Raw genomic sequence first — 22,602 nt, 5'->3', positions numbered from 1 at the left:
TCCATTTTGCCTCCTTTAAACTGTTAACTCTGATGCATAAGGCTTTTGGCAAAGTTATAAAAAAATAAAATCTTAAGAAATCAAAGTTCTCAGACCAATAAGCTAAACAGGAAAAAACAAAATAAAAACAAAATGAAAATAACACATTTAAAAAGTGACTTTGAACAGGCAATATTAACTGATAATCTAATGAGAAAAATTACATTTTACAATAAAAAAGAAATGAGAAATATAAAGTAATCACCTTGTTTTTTATAGCACTAATAATAAAAAAAGAAACTACAAAAATTTGCACAAGATCAAAAGCATCCTATTTCTTTAATTAGATAGATTATGGTTCATCCAGTTTTTTTTTTTTATTTTTTTTTTAGATTTATTTATGTTATTCAAGAACCGGGGTACAGGCCAGATGCATGGGAGGGTGAGAGGATTCACCAGAGATAGAGCGGGGAACAGAACAGGCAGACTGACAAAATACACTGCTGAGGGGAGCTAGTGGGCGCGACAAGAGAGGTCTGCTGCGACATGTGGGACCCTCACTAGCCGACAAGGATTGAACTGGCGCTGCAGAGGCTGTGGACAGCTTCACAGCACGGCGCTCAGCAGCCTACGCCACCAGGAGAGGCCCAGTTCATCCAGTTTTGTAGAATAATATGCAACAATTTATAATGACAATATAGATCTTTATTTATTAGCATTAAAATGTTAAATATTAAGCAAATTAATGCAGATTTAAACTTCAGAAAGATACACCCAAAATGCTATTTTCAAGTAATGGGCGGCAGGTAGTTGTTACTTTATTCTTCACACGTCTGTAAATTATCTAAATTAAGAAAAAGTGTGCAATACCTTTACCATCACCAAATACATTTTAATTATAAAAGAAGTGTCCTAGTTCTCACTGTTCTGCATAAAACATGAAAATGTACTAAAATTACATTCCTTTTTCTCCACATTCTTTCTAAGTTTGCTATACTATTTGAGTAATTTTAACTGTACAGGAGTTATGATATCGATGTTCTGTTACCTATTACATTTATCATCAAATATTCACATTCTGATGACCATTATTTCTTCAAAGCATTTCATGAAATGCTTCTTACCAACTTAGAAAAGTTCAAGAGAATTATACACTGAATCTCCAACTGCATAACTAAAACCAAAGATTCATTCAGATTGCTCATTATCTTTGAACTAAGAATCTCATCTCCAAAGTTAAAAGACATCTCGAATACATATTAAACAGTCTTAAAAAGTGATTTTTAACAGTAAAAAATGAACCAACCTTATCAGAAACTGACAAAGGAAAATTGCTAACAACTTGACAGTTAATTTATTCTATTGAATTTTTGAATTTCAATTAGTCTTAACATACTTACGAATAAACATCATTATCCACAATGATACCTTCAGTCAGGTTAGGCCATGTAGTTGCTAAATGGAGTTCACTAAAATAAAACACAAAATACACCCCAAAACTTTAACACTGTGTATATGTCCTCTGATTCAGCAATTCAACTTCTAAAAATAAATTGTAAGCAAAAAACCAGAGATGTACATACAAATAAGTTAAAAGTATTACTTATAATAAAACTAAAGGTAATTGGTAAACAAATAATAGCAAATTCATATGAAATTAATGTCTAGCAGATATTAAAAAAACATGCTACATAAATATATAATAGCCACAAAGTATAAATAACCCAAATGACTGTAAGCTGATGAATAAACAAACTTTGGTACTACCCATACAATCATACACCCATAAAAGTGGTGAAACTGATTTTATGCTACAATGTGGATGAACCTCAGGCTGTTTTGCTAAATGAGAGAAGTCAGACACAAAGGGTGACGTGTTGTATGACTCAACTTACATAAAATGTCCAGAATAGATAAATCCATAGAGAGAGGAAAATTAGTATTTGCCCAGATGGGCTTGGTAAGTTGGGGTTTGTATCTAATAGGTGAGGGATTTCTCTTCAGAGTGCTGCTGCTCCCCTCAGCAGTGTACTTCGGTCCTTCTGCCTGCTCTGCTCCCCGCTCTGGCTCTGGTGAATTCTCTCACCCTCCCGCGCTTCTGACTGTACCCAGTGCTTGTATAAATAAATAAATAAATAAACAAATCTTTAAAAAAAAAAAAAAAAAAGGAATAAAAAAAAGATTTATTTATTTATTTGTGCATACAAGAGCTGGGGTGTAGGCCAGAGGTGCGGGGGGTGGGGGGGGTCAATAAGAGGATTCACAAGAAATAGAGTGGGGAGCAGAACAGATATGTTGACTGAAATAAACTGCTGAGGGGAGCAGCAGATGAGACAGGAGAGGTCTGCTGCTGAGCCATGTGGTGTAGCTCCCTGGCCTGGGATCGAAATCGTGTTGCAGTAGCTGCGGATAGCTTCATAGTGCTGAAATGTAACCCCTTGAGCCATCAGGGAGGCCTTATATCTACATTTTTTTAAAGCATGTTAGATAAGTGTTGGCAAATATTTTAGGCTTGAGGGCCTTGGAGTTTCTGCTATTTCTGCTTATTCTTTCTCTTAAAATCCTTAAAAATTTGAAGACTTGTCCTAGCCCACTTGGCATACAACAGTAGACTACTGATCAAATTTGCTTCATGCACCATAGTTTGCTGACTTCTTATGACTACTACAATTAAAAAAAGTTTATGTAAAGTTTAAAGTAAACCATGTCACTAAAATGTAGAATATGCCATACATTTATGAAATACACAAACATGCTATGCAAAAAAGAGTTAAAAGAGCAGGCCTGATACTTAGGGAAGGTCTACTCACAAGGTTGGTCCTTGGTTTGGCATTTGAGAACTTTAATTTCAGGTAGGTTCCCACAATTCCTTTGTAAGAGTGGCTCATTATGCCTAAACTAATTATATAAATAATACAGACTACTCTGACACCTGCATTCATTCTGGAATTCTTAGGCAGAGGGTGCTTTTATGACCAGCCTCTGATAAAAATACCAAGTGCTGAAGCTCTAGTGAGTCTCCCCAGGAGATAGCCTTTCATTCATGTTGTCACAACTCATGGCTAGAACAACAAGCATGTCCTGTCTAACTACAATGAAGAGGAAGCATATATCTGGCTTGCTCAGGACCTCATCCCATGTCCCCTCCCCCCTTGCTAATTTTTGCTTTACGTCCTTTCACTGTAATTGCCATGAGAACAACTATATGCTAAATCTTATGAAGCTGAAGGTGGACTTAGAGACCACTACTGCAAATAAATCATCATACATACATATATACACCAAATTCATGCATAGGAAAATGTATATATACATGCGTGTGTATAAATATACTTTAATTAACCAAACAGCTTATTCAAATAAGCAAATGAAATAATTTCTAAACTGGCACTATTTATATTTTCCAAATATTTTGCTATAAGTGATTATGTTTTGCAAGCTTTATATTTTCTTGTGAAACTGCTTTCCATTAAAGTTCAGCAGCTCTTCTCCCACAGCAACTGTGTAACCTAAGAGGTCACCACTGTGTCTATGTCTTAATATGCATATTTTGAAAAAGTGGTCAGGATCACAGATCTGAGGCATACAAGTAGAAGGGGAGGGAGAGGGATCAAAATACGAAAGGGAAGAAAATAAGGGACTGTGGTAATGGCTCACCGGTGCTATGGTGGTGGGAGAACTACAAGGACTATAGCTGAGAGGAGAAATCAAATACAGTACAAAAATTAACAGATGTGAAAAAAAAAAATAAAAAAATAAGAAGTCAGGAAAAATGTGAGTAATTATCACTTATGGGTGATAGATACATGAAAGATCGTTACATGTAATATTTTTTGAGCTTTCCACTATTTAAAATATTTCCCAAATCACCTCTATAAAGAATTATTAATGAAAGGTATTGTATACATTTTATGTATTATTTTAAATTGTTTTTAAGTTACAGGGGGGAAAAAGATGGAAAGATTGTTAGGTGTGGTCTCTATTTCTGGCACTATTAATTCAGAAGGCTGCACTATTATATAGCATGGTAAAATCATTATCAGTATAATTTAAAAAGTAGAGTCCCATAATTCAAATGAGAGATTAAAATTCTTACCTAATAGGATCTTCACAGGCACCAAATGGTAACTTGCCAAATTCTAAACCTCCAACTTCTCCTCCAATAAGGGCATCTATATCTAAACAAAAGAAATATTCTTCCATTATCTAGCAAAAATAGAGGCGTAAGAATTTATTCTAGTAAATTTAGTCTATTGGGAGATAATGAATTGAAATTTCCTACATTAAAAGCACATATAGCAAGTTACAGAGTAAATAGTCTGGTATTACAGACTTCTCCTAAGAATATCGGAGTAAAAGGACATGCTAAATTTCTATTTATCCAGTGGTTCATTTCAAGTCATGCATTCTAAATTTTACCCTTTTGAATACACCTTAAATATTCCTCAAAAGATGGTGACTGCTATGTATGTTCTGCATTTTCTAAGAATATGGTTATATCGTCATCTAAGACAAAGATTACCCAAGTATTAAAAATTTAATCACCAACTTATATTCATTACTTTTGCTGTCAATAATTTCTGAATAGCATATGAGTCATCATTAATAAAATTATGTTTCAGTTGATGGCACATGGAAATATTTAAAGTTCATGAAAGAATTTCCTTTCCATTATGAATGGTATCTGAGATTAGAGGAAAATTTAGAAGGTAAATCACCCCCCTTAGTTCCATCCCTTTTGAGGAAGTAATAAACACTTATAAAAGACATCAAAAGGATTTATTTATCTTTCAGATAATACAAAGGATTGTTTTCAATTATCCACACTATACTAGAATTCCTAAAATTAAAGTCTATAGTTGAGTTATGAACACTCCCCAGATTTGATAAAATCATGTGTGACAATTATCTATATACTAAATTATTAAAATTAGTTATTAAAAATGGCTCAATTAATTGAGTCAGTAAATATTCAAAGTCAATTCATTCCATTCTCCAACTAAAGAATGCTTACAACAAATATCAGAATGACAAGCTCTAATACATGATATGAATTGTTAAGAGATTAAAAATTCATAAGGGCACTTCATAAATTAGTAGGTTAAAAATTGCTAGACTATAACCATATAAACAGTTTTCACTGAATTATAATGCTAAGATTCTGGTTCTTGAATTCTTATCAGTAAGTTTCTATTCACTAATATATATAGTTTTAAATTATCTCACCTGGAGGTTGCTGAGGCCAAAAATATTGCTGCCAATCCTGAAGTACATAGGTAAATCGAATAGCAATACTAACTGGAGGCAACGGAGTTAAAGGACATCCCTAGGAAATAAATGCAAAATCAATACCATGTAAATGCTAACACCCTTGTTCTCTATAAATTCAACAACAAAATTTCAAACTATTAGGATGAAACATTAGTACATTTACAATATAAGATTTTAAGATAATAGAGGTAGGGTAATAGTATCTAAATACAGTCATTAAAAAGGAAAACTAAGTTAATGAAATTATTAGAGACAAAAGTACAAATTAGGGAAATCATTTTCATGAGAGACATTCTGACAGCCTAAAAGCTTGAGATGAATCAGGGGTAATCAAGAAGGAAGATTCTATAAAAAGGAGTAATACTGGCATACCTTAGATCTGCTTTTGAAATATGGAAAAAATAAAATGTAAGGAATCAGTGTATTTGTGTGCACATTTGTGTGTACAAGGGATTTCCATCCACAATTTTTGCAAACTGGTTTCACAAAAGTTTTCATTTTCTAAAAGAGATGTGTAGCTTTATAAAAATTCATTTAAAAAATGCCAGAGAGCAAATTAAATCAAAATAAAGCTGTGTAAACTACTATCTGGAAATGGGTTATTAAATTCTATTAAGCAAAGTGCTCTTTCAAAATATATACAATTTTAATAATACAAATATAATTTACTATTGTCAGGCACACTGAATATGAAAAAAATGTGATTCACTTTTTTAAAGTAAGGTTACTATTATAAAGGGTACAACTAGTTTGGGGAGATGATGTCTTTTCTTTTTTTAAAATAAATTTAATTTTTATATTCCCCATACAATTGCAACCCCCTTATTTTGACCCCAATCCCCCCCTCCCCACCCCCCATCCCCGATGTCTTTTCTTTTAAATGAAAATAAACTCAGATAGATAAAACCAGTCTTGAACATTTAACCAGAATTTCAGACTAAAGCAAATAGTCACTCATACAACACAAATTATATTAATACAGTTAACAGCAGAAAACTTAGATTTAACTTAACATTCATTAAAGTCATAAAAATTAATACTATCATCCAAACATCCTTATGAGCTCACCCTCCTTTGGTTAATACACATTAATGTAGAAAAGGAGTTAAATATGACTAGAAAGCACCTAGGCAGCTAAAAATATACATTAAATAACATTCTGCACATCTAACCAGTTTTCAGATATTTCTGATACTGCTGGTCAGAAATAAGAGATATAAAGGGCCTCCCTGGTGGCGCAAGGGGTTAAGATGCAACCTATAAAGCTATCTGCAGCCACTGCAGCACAAGTTCAATCCCCGGCCAGGGAGCTACCCACATGGCGCAGCAGACCTCTCCTGTCTTGTTTGCTGTTCCCCTTGGCAGTGTATTTCAGTTGATCTGCCTGTTCTGTTCCCCACTGTGGCTCTGGTGAATCCTCTCACCCCCCACACCTCTGGCCTGTACCCCAATTCTTTTTTTTTTTTTTTTTTTTTTTGGGAGATATTTTCTCTCTCTTTTTTTTTTTTTTAATAGAGGCATGTTTTTATTTATTTATTTATTTATTTATTTATTTGTTTGTTTGGTTTATACATGCACTGGGTACAGTCAGAAGCGCGGGAGGGTGAGAGAATTCACCAGAGCCAGAGCGGGGAGCAGAGCAGGCAGAAGGACCGAAGTACACTGCTGAGGGGAGCAGCAGGCGGCAGGAGAGGTCTGCGCGCCATGTGGGACCCTCCTCCGGTGGAAGGGGAGCAGCCGGGGATCGAACCGGCGCCACAGAGGCCGCAGGCAGCTTTGCAACCCAGCGCTCAACCGCTGCGCCACCGGGGAGGCCCAAGTACCCCAATTCTTATATGCATAAATAAGTCAATCTTAAAAACAAATGAGGTATATGGCTTAGTAATAGCAACTACACAATAACAATGTCACTTTGATATATAATCACTGCTTCAGTCACATAATAAGATAGATAAATATAGAAAGAGATAACCAAAAAGAAATAGCTAAGATCAAACATGATGTAAGTATCTTTGTGAGCCCTAGAAAAGGATTGATAGGTGGGGGGTTGCTGTAATAGATAGGCGGGGGGTTGCTGCCTAACCCCAGGTGCAAAAGAAAGCAGTGACAGACTAAATCAAATGGAACCAAAAGTATTCTGCCCAGAGTAAGGACACTAAAAACTCTCAGCTTAGGGTAGCCTGCAGTTCACAATGGGGCTGAACACTCCTACTTGTACAAGTAGTTTTGTTCGAAGCTATGGGGTAGGAGAGTTACTGTGTAAGGGGAATAAATCCCACACTCCTGACCTGAGCTCGCAATGCAATGATTCTAAGACTAGTTATGCAATATCCCAATATCACCACTGAGCAAGACACCTCAAAGACCATTTTAAGACCTAGTTCTGAAATATTCTCCAAGTAGGGAGCAACCCCAAAATAACAAATCATAGATACAGAAGACGGAAGAGAAATTTGAAAAATTTAAAGACAATCCTCATTCAAAATAAGCTGTAAACAAACTGTCCCCCAAATGCGAAAAAAAAAGAGACAAGTATACAAACTACAAAAAGAGTTATGGCCCTTTTACTCTCTTTTAAACTAGTCTTTGTGTTGCCTTTATCATAGTGACATTTTAGAAGAGTCTAGAGCAGTTAATTTACAATTTAAAGTTTATTTTGGAAATATGTGATTATTTCCTTAGGTTTTGACTTATGTTAAACAATTTTAGCAAGTGGTGATGTTCAATATTAGGAGAGACCTGACATCATTTTTGAGTTTGTCACTTCAGAGGGATGGGTGTCACCTTAAATACTTAAGGGTAATAATTTCTCTCAGTGGAGGATCTTTCTACCACTTGCTTATATCTTTGTTCTCTTTTCTAGAGGTACTTCCAAATAGTTCAACTTATACTCCTTTCACCCTACCTCCAGAGTGGCTTAGGCAAGTCCTTCCTAACTCTGTGAGAGTGTTTTCATAGCACACCAAGAATATATTGAGTATATCCCACTTAACCACGGTGCACTCAGTCATAGAATACATACTGATTAATCTTAAAAATCAAACTGATGAACACTGGAAAGGGGGAGGCAATTCAGAAAAAAAAGAATCCAAACCACAAAGAACTTGTACTGAAAGTCGCAAACATTCACTATCTGAAGTTCACTTAACGGGGAAGTCTGGCAGTATTACTACTACAGGAAAAGTAGAGAGAGGTAACAGTACACAAATGGTGATAAACTGAACAAAAATCAGTTTAATTAGTTGTTTCCTAGCGTTAGTACACTAAAAGTCTAATTGGATATTCTCTTTAAACATACATAGTAATTTACTTAGTCAATTTTATCTTTCTTCTAAGCAGTTACATTATCAGTATTCCAGAAAAATGTTTTGACATGCTCAATAAAATTACCAAATTGGTACTTTTTAATCTGAATCCTGAATAAGACAGACACATATCAATATGAACTTACAATCTTTGATTTGAAGATATCCAGAAGACCTGATAAATGAGTATACTGATTTGGCACCTTTCGAAGATGAACCATTTCAAAATCAGTACGAACACCAGGACCCTGACATTCTCCCACATATGTTCTTCGCCATTTGTGATGAATTTGCACAAATAGTGGCACCTGACTGTAAGATATAATTAAGCAGGAAAATACTATGAATTCACTAACCATTAAGAATCTCCTACATGTAAAAATTTCTCATGCGTCCATTATTTTAATCTCAAGTACTTAAATCATTAAACAAGGAATACTCCAAAAACTTATAAAATTGCATCATATTAGTCTTTCCAATGTCATAATTAAACTTGATTCACAGGTATTAAACAATGCAAATTAGACCAACATTAGTGATAAAGTATTTTTTACTTTTATTATTTGAACATTTATAGTCAAGCCTCATTGTCCACAGATTTGTAGACATGTGCAGAGCAGCAATAAACTTGATTCACCTGAGTTTTAAAATTAGATTTTGTAACAAAATTGAAATAAACAGATGGAAGCAAAGCACACAGTAATACAATCTACTCCTTGTTTTAAATATTCATTGATGATTTCAGTAAGCCCACTCTAATGAGTTTGTCCTTTTATACCAAATTCCAAAGTAATAATGCACAAGTACTAGATTCCTAAATTAAATTTTTAAAATGCTAACATTTACTAATAATTTTCATTCACAAATTGTAATTTAAAAGTTTTTCATTTGACCCAGTGTTTCAAAATGTGCTCCTACCAGCCAGTATTTCCCAAAGCAATAGACACAGAACTCAGAAGTAGATTGCACTTAGATTCACTGAGTACAGCATCATTGTTTGCAGCAGGAGCAATCACCACAAATTCTCGTAGTCCATACCTTGAAAAAAGAACCAATGCCATTAATTAGGAATATTGTAGAACACAAAAATCCATTATTTGAAAAATTTCCCTGAGGGAAATTTAACAAGTGTTTAACATGTTAAACGTTACAGGTGTTTCTTTTTCTTCTTTTTTTAATGACAACTCAACTTACAACCTGAATTTTCTCCCTTTAGTGAAATACTTCTATCATTCACCTACGATTACCTCCCTACTCTTTAAAAATTAGAAGAAATTTGCTGGAAACATGAAGGAAAGAGTATTACATAAAAATTTTGCCTTAAAATTTAAGTTTCCAAACTAAAAGGTGAAAGCCAGCATTGAAATCTTGCTTTAATTAAATCCAATTCATTCATGTGGAAAAATAAAATTTGACAGAATCCCTAAATGTCAGGAAAATAATTATCAGTCATGATATACTTGTGTTGTCTCAAAGCGAAAGCCTGGTTTACTGTAAGTATCCTAATCAAAGAATTATGTTCATTCACTCAACACATGTTAGACAAATTATCAGAAATGTCTTTCTGTTGCTGTAAAATCTTAGAAGAATGAAAAGTTGCTGTCATGTCCTTCAAAAACCACAAATTTGAAGCTAACTTCACAAAAATTGTAAGATCAAGTTGGTAATCTTGCCTACTGAAAATTCTTATACTATTCACTCCTCAATATATTTTTATTTAATAATTTTTTAAATAAGGAAAATAATTTAAGATGCTAGTCAATATCCGAAATTAGTTTTTGGATGTGTAAAGTGTTATGAATGCTTATTTTTATGAACATTCTCAAGAAATCACCAAGCAGCAATAAAGAAAGATTAGAACATTTGAAAGTCTAATCCATAAGCTGTTTGTTGTTTAGATGACAAGTATTTATTTCATCTCCTCACAATGCCTCTACCCTCTTACAATGAAATCAAAATAGAGGCAACATCAAATACTTAGAATTTTAAGTTCTAAAGGTCTTTACAATTATAAACGTTTGTTTTTTTCTTTTTTTAATGTCTGTGGAAGAAAGAAAACAAGTGAACCTTTCCACTCAGCTCATTCCCCATATAAGGATGACACCACTATCAACAGTTGCTTCACTATTCTCTCAGAATTAATAACATTTGTCCCCCATGTATCCACCCTGTCCTCAAAAAAGATTATATATACTTTCTGTACCTTCTAATCCTCTATCATCATTACTTTGCTTCCATTTTTAAACTGTTATAACAATACTGCATATGTCTATTTCTATAAGGATACCTATTAGATAAAATCCTAGAAGTTGAGTTGCTGGATAAAAGAATACACACCATCTCTGCCTCCTCCATACACAGAGAAACTATGCCAGTTAAACAATAAGCCAAATTGAAAGGTTTTCTACTTATCTGCAATAAAATTCTATGCTCTATGTCTTTGTTTCCTCTTCCTGAACTGCTTCCCTTCACTTTATTGTGATTACTGATAATCCAAATCCTGATGGATCATTTTTGAAGATTTACCTCAAATAATTTACCATCCATTATCCCAGCCAAATAGGCTATCTTCTCTAAATTCTAATGTACTTTTCCTATTATCATACTCTTTTTTTTTAAAGACTTTTTTTTTTTTAAGATTTATTTTTATTTATTTATACAAGCACTGGGTACAGTCAGAAGTGCGGGAGGGTGAGAGAATTCGCCAGAGCCAGAGTGGGGAGCAGAGCAGGCAGAAGGACCGAAGTACACTGCTGAGGGGAGCAGCGGGTGGCAGGAGAGGTCTGCGTGCCATGTGGGACCCTCCTCCGGCATGTGGGACCCTCCTCCGGTGGCCGGGGATCAGCCGGGGATTGAACCAGCGCTGCAGAGGCTGCGGGCAGCTTCACAACCCAGCGCTCAACCACTGCGCCACTGTGGAGGCCCTATTATCATACTCTTAAAGATCAGTATAAATCACAGATTTACTTTCCCTATGAGAACTACTTGAGGCATGAGACAATACCTTCAGTAAGTAAACAAACATTATTAAGTGGAGGCTTAAAATAACAAACAATAATCAACAATAACAAAAGCAATCAACCAGATTAATGAACAAAGGACTTGAATAAAAGTCCTTTAAAAGAAGATATACAAATGGAAAATAAGCACATGAAAAAATGTTGACAACATCATTAGTAGGAAAATGTATATAAAAATCATAACAAGGTATCACTTCCCATCTATTAGAATGGCTGTTATAAATCAACAAAACAAAGCAAAAGAAAGGGTTAACAAGGATATGGAGAAATTAGAATCCTTCAGCAATACTGATGGGAATGTAAAACAGTAGAGCTGCTATGGAAAACAGTCAGTGGTTCTTCAAAAATGTAAACACAGAATGACCAACAATTCTACTTTTGGGTATGTACCCAAGGACTTAAAAGCAGAGACTCAACAGATACTAAAACAGCTATTTCACAGAAGTATGAACCATAATATCCCAAAACTGGAAACAGCCCAAATATCTTCCAGTAGATGAAATGAAAAACAACATGTGGCATATACATGTGACGGAATATCATTCAGCCTTAAAAAAGAAGACATTCTGCTAACTGAAATAAGAAAGTCACAAAAGGATAAATATTGCATGATTCCATTCATATAAGGGGCTAGCATAGTCAAACCTACAGCGATAGAAAGAATGGTAGTTACCAGGAGATGGAGGAGGAGAGAAAAGAGAACTACTGCTTAAATAGGTAGTTTCAACATGGGACAATGAGAAAATTCTGGAGATGGATCGTGGTAAAGGCTGCACCAAAATGTGAAAGGACTTAAAACCACTGAACTGTACACCTAAAAACGTTTATAATGGTATATTTTATGCATGCTTTACCATAATTAAAAAATTAAACATAATGAGCAAAACGAATATGTAGTTAAAGAATAAGAAATATGAATGCATTAATTAGAAAATGCTTACCCTTCTAGTGAGTAGCAAAACAAAAATTTAAAACAAGGTATCATTGTTTTCCTATTAAATTGACAAAAAAAAAAAAATACTGATAAGATCCAGTATTTGGCAAGAGCTTGGATAGTCACAGGTGGTAATATAAACTTTTAAACAATTTGGAAAGACAAAAGGACAGAATTTATCAATATTTAAAATTCACATTGAACTAAGTATAGCTATACCATCATACAAGTGCCCAAAGATATGTGTACAATGATGTTCATTATCAGTTTAAATGTGAAAAACTAGCAACAACCTAAATATCCCTTAGCACTTGAATGGGTGAATAATTACAGTACCCCCAACCCCAACCATACTGCAGAACAGTCATTACAAAAATAAGGTATATCTGAATTTACTGACATAAATGTTATCATGAAATGCTGAAAAATACTAATATATATCAGAACAGTATGTATTAAAACCCATTTACAAAAAAATACCCCACATTAAAACATAAAAATACATGTGTATATATAACTCAAAATCAGACAAATATCTAAGTAATGTACTTCATATTTCCTATGACTTCGTACTTGGTTGTCCCATAGTTGTCCTGACTAAAATTATTTACTGTGCCTGAACTGTACAAGGTGGTTTGTGCTGAACATCTGCTTTTCTGCTGAGTTTGAAATTTTGGTACTAGTCAGAAAGTGCCTGCATGACCAAACCCCAATTAAAACCTCTAGGAACTGAACCGCTAACAAGTTTACCTAGGAGACAACATTGCACATGTATTGTCATATTTTGTTGCTAAGTTAATTATGTGCTGTGACTCCATTAGGAAAGTACTCAAACATTTGTACATCCTCAAACATTTGCACATCCATTTGTACATGCCATTGGCACAATTGTCCATTCTTGGTTTTGCATTGCATGCTGTCTTCATAATAAATCCTACATAATAAATCCTAAGTACAATTATATGCTGAGCCCTGTGTGTCTGCCTCACAAATCATCATCATTGGGCCCTCCCAATGCACATACTAAGAGTAATCTGAATAAAATGTATACCTACCATCTTACTAGGCAATGTGCTCTTGGAGGAAAGTCATTGTTCATACACAGCAAATCTTGCATAGATTGTGGAATAGCATCTACAAAAACATTTGATAATGAAAAAGTTACTCTGTTCTTTCATTCCGAGGCAGAATTTTATATGATTTAGAGAAATCATATATCATATTTTGCTAGTCTATGTACTTTTCAATTGCTTAGAGATTTACATTTAGGGTTAGCTCTAAGATTTTGGTAGAGAGTGATGGCTATTCTGTCTTTTAAAAAAAAAAAAGCCAGTATATTAAAATATATACATACATACAGCTTATTCCTACATTTAATAATATTTTCCTATCTTCTAAGTCATGACTCAAACAATTCCTCATTCTTACTAGAAAGTCTTGTTTAATGTCTGTTCTTCCTGGCCTGAACTTACCCCTACTTTTCTTCAAAATTCTACGTAAGGGTCTGTGCCTCCATATCACCTTGGAGGCGAATATGGCTACCCTTCACTGGAACTCTAACCATCTCATATGTTCTTATAAAACCAATAATCCATATATACAAGCAGCTGCATTCTTATTCATAGTAAGATACTAATAGCAATGACTGTTATTTTTACACAAACATGCATAACAAATTTAAAGCACAAAAGATAATACTTGTTAAAATATTTCCCTTTACTGTATAGTTGTAATGGCTTATTAAATTTGTATTTAATATATTTTAATCACAACCAAACTGAAACTGCATAGTACATACACATATGACCTTTCCTCAAATTAATAGCATTTAAAAGTTTTATACCTTGAATAGTTTCCTTCATTGACCATAATGTTAAACCTAGAAATCTCTGGGTTGTTTCACACTTCTAACCCATTGTACACATTTCCCTTCTCCACTTATTCTTTAAGTACACATATTCACATTCAGGTTCAATTATTTTATTTTGCTGCATAATTGTGCCCCATATTTGTATACATGGTTTATCTTACCTGCCCTAATTTATTAATCTAAATGAGAATCTGTTTTGTTTATAAGACTATATATGCTAGAAAAGGTAACATAATTCCACTCAAGGCCTACACTTACAAATGATAATTTGTTTTGACCAGAAAAGCTTTAATACACATTACAAATATTTATATTCTGAATAAATGAAGAGGAGTACCTGACCCACAACTCCAAAATTCATAATTTTTCAGTAACTTGCTCACATACTGTTATATAATAGTGTATCTCAGGACAAAGATTTTGCATGATTTGACCTATTAATTAATGTAAACACCACTTACTGAGGTACTAAATAGGCCAGGTACTAAATAGGCCAGGTACTAAATCACTCAAGTACAGTATCTCATTAAATCTTCTCAATAACACTCCAGGTAGCATTATTTCATTTTTACAAATGAGATAATTCAAACTCGAAAGGTCAAGTAACTAGCAAGGAGAAATTCGATGTGACTAGAAAATCTGGTATATATTCAAAATAATATACTGATCGCTCAATAAACATATATATATATTATTTTTAATTCTTTTAAGTCCAACATGTTTCTTAATTATCCAAAACCTTTTCTCTGATCTCTCCATATTAAAAATAATTTTTTCTCCTCTAATTTCAGTAGAACTTTATGTTTTGGGGGATGGTATTTATTTCTACCTTCTAGTATCATTACTGCTTTTCAACCTATTGTCCTACTGGAATGTAAATGTCTTAAATTACAAGTGGGCTTGTGGGTCAAGTGGACTTGTGGGTTAAGTGGGCTTAACAGAACAAAAGTTAATTTTAAATAAATACTTAATAAATATTAGCTGATTTATCTAATTTTAAAACAAATGATGCTGTGCTACTTCCTCTGAAAATATCATACTCTACTTTCAGATGTGGCAAGACTCTACATAAGCAAAACATCTCCAGATGATATAATTTAAGAGAACTAAATTTGAAGTTCAAGATTTATAATCCTTCTTAAAAGTCAAGTTTAAAAATATGTAGGAAAAACTTACCTTCTAGTAATTCATCCTTTCCTTCTTTATCAGTGGATTCTTGTACAAGATAATGATGAGTGACTGAGAACTTGAAGTCAGCAAAGAAAATTTCATCTGATTTCTCTTCCCATGTGCCAGAAGTAAATATACCCTGTATTTAACAAAAAAGTGAAAAAGTCCATCTTAAAATACTCAATGGTTATTTCTATGTTTACTACTACAAAGATTTTTCCTTTTCTGCTCATTAATCTAAAAGTTTCACCCTATACTCCAAATATGGGGAAAAGGGGCCTCCTTGGTAGCCTAGGGGTTAAGTCTCGGTGCTTTCACCAAATAATAAAAAGAGAAAGGAAAAATAGACAAGTGAATCCCCAAGAGGAAGTTGTTTTATAAATCATTTAAAAAGAAAAAACCAGGGAACAGAATAAATAATTTGATAATTTAATTCTTCAAGCCCAGAACTTAAGAATGCTTACATGCTTAACAAGTATCCTAGGAATTACCGTTTTTTTCAGTATTTAAATAGCCCTGATCTATCCCAAAGGTGCTAGGAAATACCAGTATATCATTCAAATACTTAACATTTATATGGGCAATATATACAATGTGAGCTAGACTAACAATTTGAAATAGCATGCAACATAACACAAATAGTAGTACTCTTTCTAACTTGAACTGGTGGCGCAAGGGGTTAAGCACCATACTATGAAGCAATCCGCAGCCTCTGCAGCACGAGTTCGATGCCCGGCCAGGCAGGGTGCAACCCACATTGCGCAGCGGACCTCTCCTGTCTTGCCCGCTGCTCCCCTCAGCAGTGTATTTTGGTCAGTTTGCCTGTTCTGTTCCCCATTCTGTCTCTGGTGAATCCTCTCACCATCACCCCCCCCACCCAATCTCTGGCCTGTACTGCAGCTCTTGTATGCATAAATAAATAAATTTAAAATAAAATAAAATAAAATAATACCTTTCCATAACCTGTACAATGACTTCTAGAGCTTTGTATTCAAATATTCTATCAGTAAAAAATTTTGAGTATACTTATTTTTCACTTACAAATCATGTATTATTTTATAAATTATGTTACTCTAACAATATGTTATGCATGCAGTACATAAAATAAAAATTGACCTTAAAAAAGTATATGAAGATATAATTTGAGGTTACACTAAGTGGCTCATTACAAGCACCTCTAAGAAGGCCATGTTTATACACTGGTAGAAATATAAAATACACAGCTCTGACCCCACCAATTATCAGTTTTATCACCCACAGATACCTCCATCTAGCCTATTATTCATCTACTTTACAATTAATATTACAGTACCAACTTATCTTGCCCCAGAAGTGTGTTTTTCTTTCATACCTGCTCATAGGCAATTCATCGTGCTCTCCTCCAGTTTATTTTTCTTAGCATACTTTTATTTATTCATTTTTCAAAACTTAACCTAAATGTTATTTTCTGTAGCAAATCTGCCTGTCTCAGCAACCTGCTAAGTCTTTCTCAGGATCTTTTTCAAATCAAAAGAACGGCACTTTATTCTAATCATTTTTTTATATACCTATTGATATTTCCCCATTAACTATGAAGAACAGAGACTATATTTTATTCTTTAAGCCCAGAACTTAAGAATGCTTACATGTTTAATAAGTATCCTAGGAATTACCGTTTTTTTCAGTATTTATAATAGCCCTGATCTATCCCAAAGGTGCTAGGAAATACCAGCATATCATTCAAATACTTTACATTTATTTGGGCAATATATACAATGTGAACTTGAAATAGCATGCAACATAACACAAATAGTAGTACTCTTTCTAACTTGAACCGACATATGCAACAGAATCCTCGTTTTGAGTTGTTATCTAAATCCTAAGAAGATAACTAAATAAGGAACAGAAAAAAAAAAAAATCTTTCCTTAGAAGACTACATACTGAAAAATAGAAATGCAGGGCCTCCCCTGGTGGCACAGAGGTTGAACACTGGGCTGAGAAGCTGCTCGCAGGCTCTGTAGCTCCGGTTCCATCCCCAGCCCCTGGCCCCCGGCCCCCGGAGAAGGTCCCACATGGCGCAACAGACCTCTCCTGCTGCGCCCATTGCTCCCCTCACCAGTGTATTTCATCAGTCTGCCTGTTCTGTTCCCCGCTCTGGCTCTGGTGAATTCTCTCACCCTTCCACGCTTCTGACTATACCCAGTGCTTGTATATATAAAGAAAGAAATCTTTAAAAAACAAAAAAAAATAGAAATGCATAAACTTAAAATCATAGGGTTGAGACCCTTTGTACATGAAATCTACAAGTCACAAAGGAATATAAACTCTTCTTACTTTGTGCTGCATAAAAATGTAATTCAAAATTACCCAAAAATAAACATAAGAACTAAAACCAGAAATCTCTTTGAGGAAAACATACTGTAAAAGCTTAATGATACTGTAATTGGCAACAATTTCTGGAACATAATACCAAAACCACAAGCAACAAAAGAAAAAATAAACTGGACTTCATTAAAATAAAAAACCTTGCACATCAAAGCATACTATCTACAGAGTGAAAAAGCAAACCACAGGAATGTATTTGCAAAAAACTGAATAAGGGATCTGTACACAGAATATATAAAAGTACTCTTACAACCTAAGAATAAACAAATTAAAAAATAAGCAAAACACTTGAATAGACATTTCTCCAAAGTAGATGTACAAATGGGCAATAAATGCAATAAAACATATTCAACATCAGTATTTAGTAGGGAAATGCAAATCAAAACCACAATGAAAGACTATTTCACATCCACTAGAATGGCTACTAACAAAAATACAAGCAACAGCAAAAACTGCAATTTTGAATGTGGAGAAATTGAAGTTTTCAGCACTGCTGGTAGGAATATAAAATGATGCAGCCATAAGGTAACAGAATTACTTTATGATCTAGCAAATTTGCTTCTAGAAAGCAGGGACCTGCACAGTAGTATTATTTGCAATAGCCAAAAGGTAGAAGCAACCCAAGTGTCTATTGACATATTAGAATAAACAATATAGTATAGATGCAATGGAATATTATTCAGCCTTGAAGAATGAAATTCTGACAGATTCTGCAACACAGGTGAAGCCTGAAGACATTATGCTCAGGTAAACAAACCAGACACAAAAGATCAAATATTGTAGGATTCGTTCTATATGAAGTTGTTACTGTTTAGAACAATATAGAACTTTAGTTTGGGATAATTAAAAAGTTATGTATATGGATGGTGCACAACAATGTGAATATGCTTAATGCCACTGAACTGTGCATTTAAATATAGATAAAATCTTACAGTTTTATTTATAATTTTATTGCTACATTTTTTAAAAGATTTGTTTTATTTATGCATACAAGAACTATACAGGCCAGAGGTGTGGGGGGTTAGAGGATTCATCAGAGAGAGTGGGGAGCAGAACAGGCAGATCTATTGAAATACACTGCTGAGGGGAGCAGCGGGGAGACAGGGGAGGTCTGCTGCGCCATGCGGGTTGCTCCCTGGCTGGCCGGGGATCAAACTCATGCTGCAGTGGCTGCCAATTGCTTGATAGTGCTGTCTTTAACCCCTGCGCCACCAGGAAGGCCCTATTGCTACATATTTTATTTTTTATGAAGACTTATTTATTTATGCATACAAGAATTAGGGTATAGGTCAGAGGTGCAGGGGGGAGGGGTGAGAGAATTCACCAGAGACAGTGGGGAACAGAACAGGCAGACTGACTGAAATACACTGCTGAGGGGAGCAGCGGGAGAGTCAGGAGAGGTCTGCTATGCCATGTGGGTTGCTCCCTGGCCGGCCGGGATCGAATTCGTGCTATGATGGCTGCGGACTGCTTCATAGGTTGCGTCTTAATCCCTTGTGGCACCAGGGAAGCCCCTTATTGCTACATATTTTAACAAAAAAAAAAAAATCTAAATTTTTGTAATTAAAAGTGACAACATGGAGAAAATATTTGCAGCAGAGTTACCAGTGACAATACCATATGTAGTTGAGAGCAGAAGTATATTCAGTCATTTCTGTGGAAAACTAGGTTATATTTATAAAATATAAAAATCACTTCCCTTTTGACCTAGTAAATTTATCTTTAGAAATATTACAGAAGGGGGCCTCCCCAGTGGCGCAGCGGTTGAGCGCTGGGTTGCGAAGCTGCCAGCCGCCGCAGCCTCCACAACGCAGGTTCGATTGCCGGCCGCTGGGCGAGGGTACCACATGGCGTGCACACCTCTCCTGCCGCCCGCTGCTCCCCTCAGCAGTGTATTTCGTCGGTCTGCCTGTTCTGTTCCCCGCTCTGGCTCTGATGAATTCTCTCACCCTCCTGTGCTTCTGACTGTACCCAGTGCTTGTATAAATAAATAAATCTTTAAAAAAAAAAATATTACAGAAGGCCTCCCTGGTGGCACAAGGGGTTAAGACGCAACCAATGAAGCTATCCGCAGCCACTGCACCACGTGTTCGATCCCGGCCAGGAGCTACCCACACTGCCCAGCAGACTTCTCCTGACTTTCCCGCTGCTCCCCTCAACAGTGTATTTCAGTCTGCCTATTCTGCTCCCCACTCTGTCTCTGGTGAGTCCTCTCACCCCCCACACCTCTGGCCTGTACCCCAGTTCTTGTATGCATAAATAAATCTCTAAAAAAAAAGAAAATCTTCACTGTGATTCATGTCTTTTTTTTTTTAAGGCACATTGTGCACATATGTATTGGAGCCGCGCTACTCATGTCGTCTGACAAAAGTCCGGGCATGGGGCAGATTTCTGAAAAATCAGGAATCTCGTTAGCTGACTCCTGCTAGATTCTCCTCATTTGTTTATGGCTAGCTTCTACCATTGCTAAAATACGCATTTAAAAGTAAAACTGCAAATATTGATCAATTACTAAATAACCAATTTGATGACAAATGGCACTGCATGATACAAATATTACATTTTTTATAAAATTAGTAGTTCTCTGCCAAAAGGCAGCAATTCAACATTTGGTCTTACATTAACAAGTAAAAAAACTTCTGGGAACAAAAGGCTGTAAACATCTCTCGGCCAAAGTCCCTAAGAAATTTCCTGTTAAGCCAGGAGACCCATAGCCAGCTCCTGCTAAATTTTTCCTGTTTGTTTAGGGCTAATTGCTCTGGATGTAACAATTGATATGGTAGCTATTAGAGTATGCATTGAAGAATAAGTCTACAGCAATTTTGTGACTGGTTGAGCTAGTAATCACAGCAGCACAAATAATGCACTGGGAAATGGTCAATGTTACAACTACTGATATGTCACATATTGACCACTTTTGAGAATCAAAGGCTATAACCATCTCCGCTCCTGCCCCTGATAAAATATTTGTAGTTCCTTAGAACAACAACCAGCAACCTTATGGAAGAGGAAATTGCCCCTTGATCTTAAAGTTAAATACGGAAATTAGACTGATTAGATAAAGTAGAGGAGTAATAGGTAGAAAACTCTTTGTTTAGATTAGGAGAATTTCTCCCTTAATTGAGAGCTGGGGGCCAGGGAAGAGTCAGTGCGGCTTGCCTGGCATTAACGCCCTCCAGGCCCTTGGTTCCTTAATATAGAATCAATATTAAAACAATATACTATAGATGATGATTTCTTTATAATAGCCTTCTGGTTTTTGCTTTAATCATTTGGTTATATGCCAGTCTAAACTTTATAGGTTAGTTAGAAAATATCCCTTTGTCTCCCTTCCCCCAGGTAACCTCCTGCCCTTTGTTTTCCTCTAGCCCATAGTTAATCGTACACCATGACAAACTTAGAAATGTTAGTTACAGACACATAGGCTTTTTGCTAGTAATATAATAACTGTTGGGTTGTTTAAAGTAAGTAACTGGGCTTTGCCTGGTGGTGCAGCGGTTGAGCGCTGGGTTGCGAAGCTGCCCACAGCCTCTGCAGCTCCGGTTCAATTCTCGGCTGCTCCCCGGCCACCGGAGGAGGGTCCCATATGGCGCGCAGACCTCTCCTGCCGCCCGCTGCTACCCTCAGCAGTGTACTTCGGTCCTTCTGCCTGCTCTGCTCCCCGCTCTGGCTCTGGTGAATTCTCTCACCCTCCTGCCCTTCTGAATGTACCCAGTGCTTGTATAAATAAATAAAAATAAATAAATAAATAACTATTTTGAAAACATTTGTTTAGCAACTGTGTCTTCTTTAAGACAAAGAATAATAAATGTCATAACCTTTGAAGGATGGCAAACAGACCTTTGTCTGCTTTTGAAAAACATGTGATGATTGTTATCTTCCTACCTTAATGCATCTGCTTGTGTACTCACGATTTGCTTAGTATAAATAAAGGACTGCTGAGACCCTCAGCAGGATGATGTCAGCAACCTGATCAAGTGTTTGCATCTCCTCATTTCCCCTCCCTTATCATTTCTCTACAATTGCGCCGACGCCTTCCCATCCTTCAGGAACCCCTGACACCCAGACTGCTGCGGCTGGCTCGCCAAACATATGGAATAGAATATCAAGTTGGTGGTATTGTTGATATTAACAAGACATTAATTATGGAAAGTAGATGGGGGTGGAAGGGACGTGATAAGGAAAGAGCTACCACATTTTCAATATATACATCATTAGATTTGGCTACATTTTTTTTAAATGAAAGGCTTTTCAAATTTTTTAACAAGAGGATTTCAGGTACACAGTAGAAAATGTAGAACAAATTAAAGGAACTGATACCACAGGACAAAATTTCAAGTTATATGACAGATATTTTGCCCCAAAATATTTCTCTATATAATCTAAAATTGTTTACTTATCTTACATTTTTCTGAAATTCCTCAAGGCTTCTTTTAAAAATATTAAAAACTTGAAAACTAAATAGTGAGAAGGAATTCAGGCTAGGAGCCCAGAAGCAGCATCTGTGAATAACTTTTAGTCATTCTAAGGATAAGGAACTTTGTGCTTGGGTGAGTAGCAATAATTAGGTAATTTTGGAAGAGTCAACATTTAAAGTACAAACTGGTTTTACTCTAATTCTAATAACATGATACCTAACTTCTATGACAATTTTCTTAAAATAACTGGGTTCAGAGCTCTAATTTGGG

At 35.3% G+C, this 22,602-nt stretch overlaps 1 protein-coding gene across 1 annotated transcript in view; it reads right to left on the bottom strand.

Moving 5' to 3' along the window:
- The window catches only part of RAB3GAP1 (RAB3 GTPase activating protein catalytic subunit 1), a 77,667-nt gene that overhangs the window by 40,641 nt on the left and 14,424 nt on the right, over positions 1-22,602 (bottom strand). Inside the window, exons 4-10 of the mRNA XM_037523274.2 lie at positions 15,556-15,688; positions 13,565-13,643; positions 9,474-9,593; positions 8,702-8,867; positions 5,206-5,305; positions 4,076-4,157; positions 1,380-1,448 (exon numbers count right to left, since the gene is read on the bottom strand). Of these exons, the coding sequence (XP_037379171.1) occupies positions 1,380-1,448; positions 4,076-4,157; positions 5,206-5,305; positions 8,702-8,867; positions 9,474-9,593; positions 13,565-13,643; positions 15,556-15,688 (749 nt within the window). The remainder of the gene's footprint in view (positions 1-1,379; positions 1,449-4,075; positions 4,158-5,205; positions 5,306-8,701; positions 8,868-9,473; positions 9,594-13,564; positions 13,644-15,555; positions 15,689-22,602) is intronic.

The sequence above is a fragment of the Talpa occidentalis genome, unplaced genomic scaffold, assembly GCF_014898055.3.
Source record: "Talpa occidentalis isolate TD23 unplaced genomic scaffold, MPIMG_talOcc4v2.1 talOcc4.3, whole genome shotgun sequence".
Taxonomy (NCBI): domain Eukaryota; kingdom Metazoa; phylum Chordata; class Mammalia; order Eulipotyphla; family Talpidae; genus Talpa; species Talpa occidentalis.
Note: the sequence above shows the minus strand (reverse complement) of the source record. Positions and strands in the feature narration are given on the sequence as shown.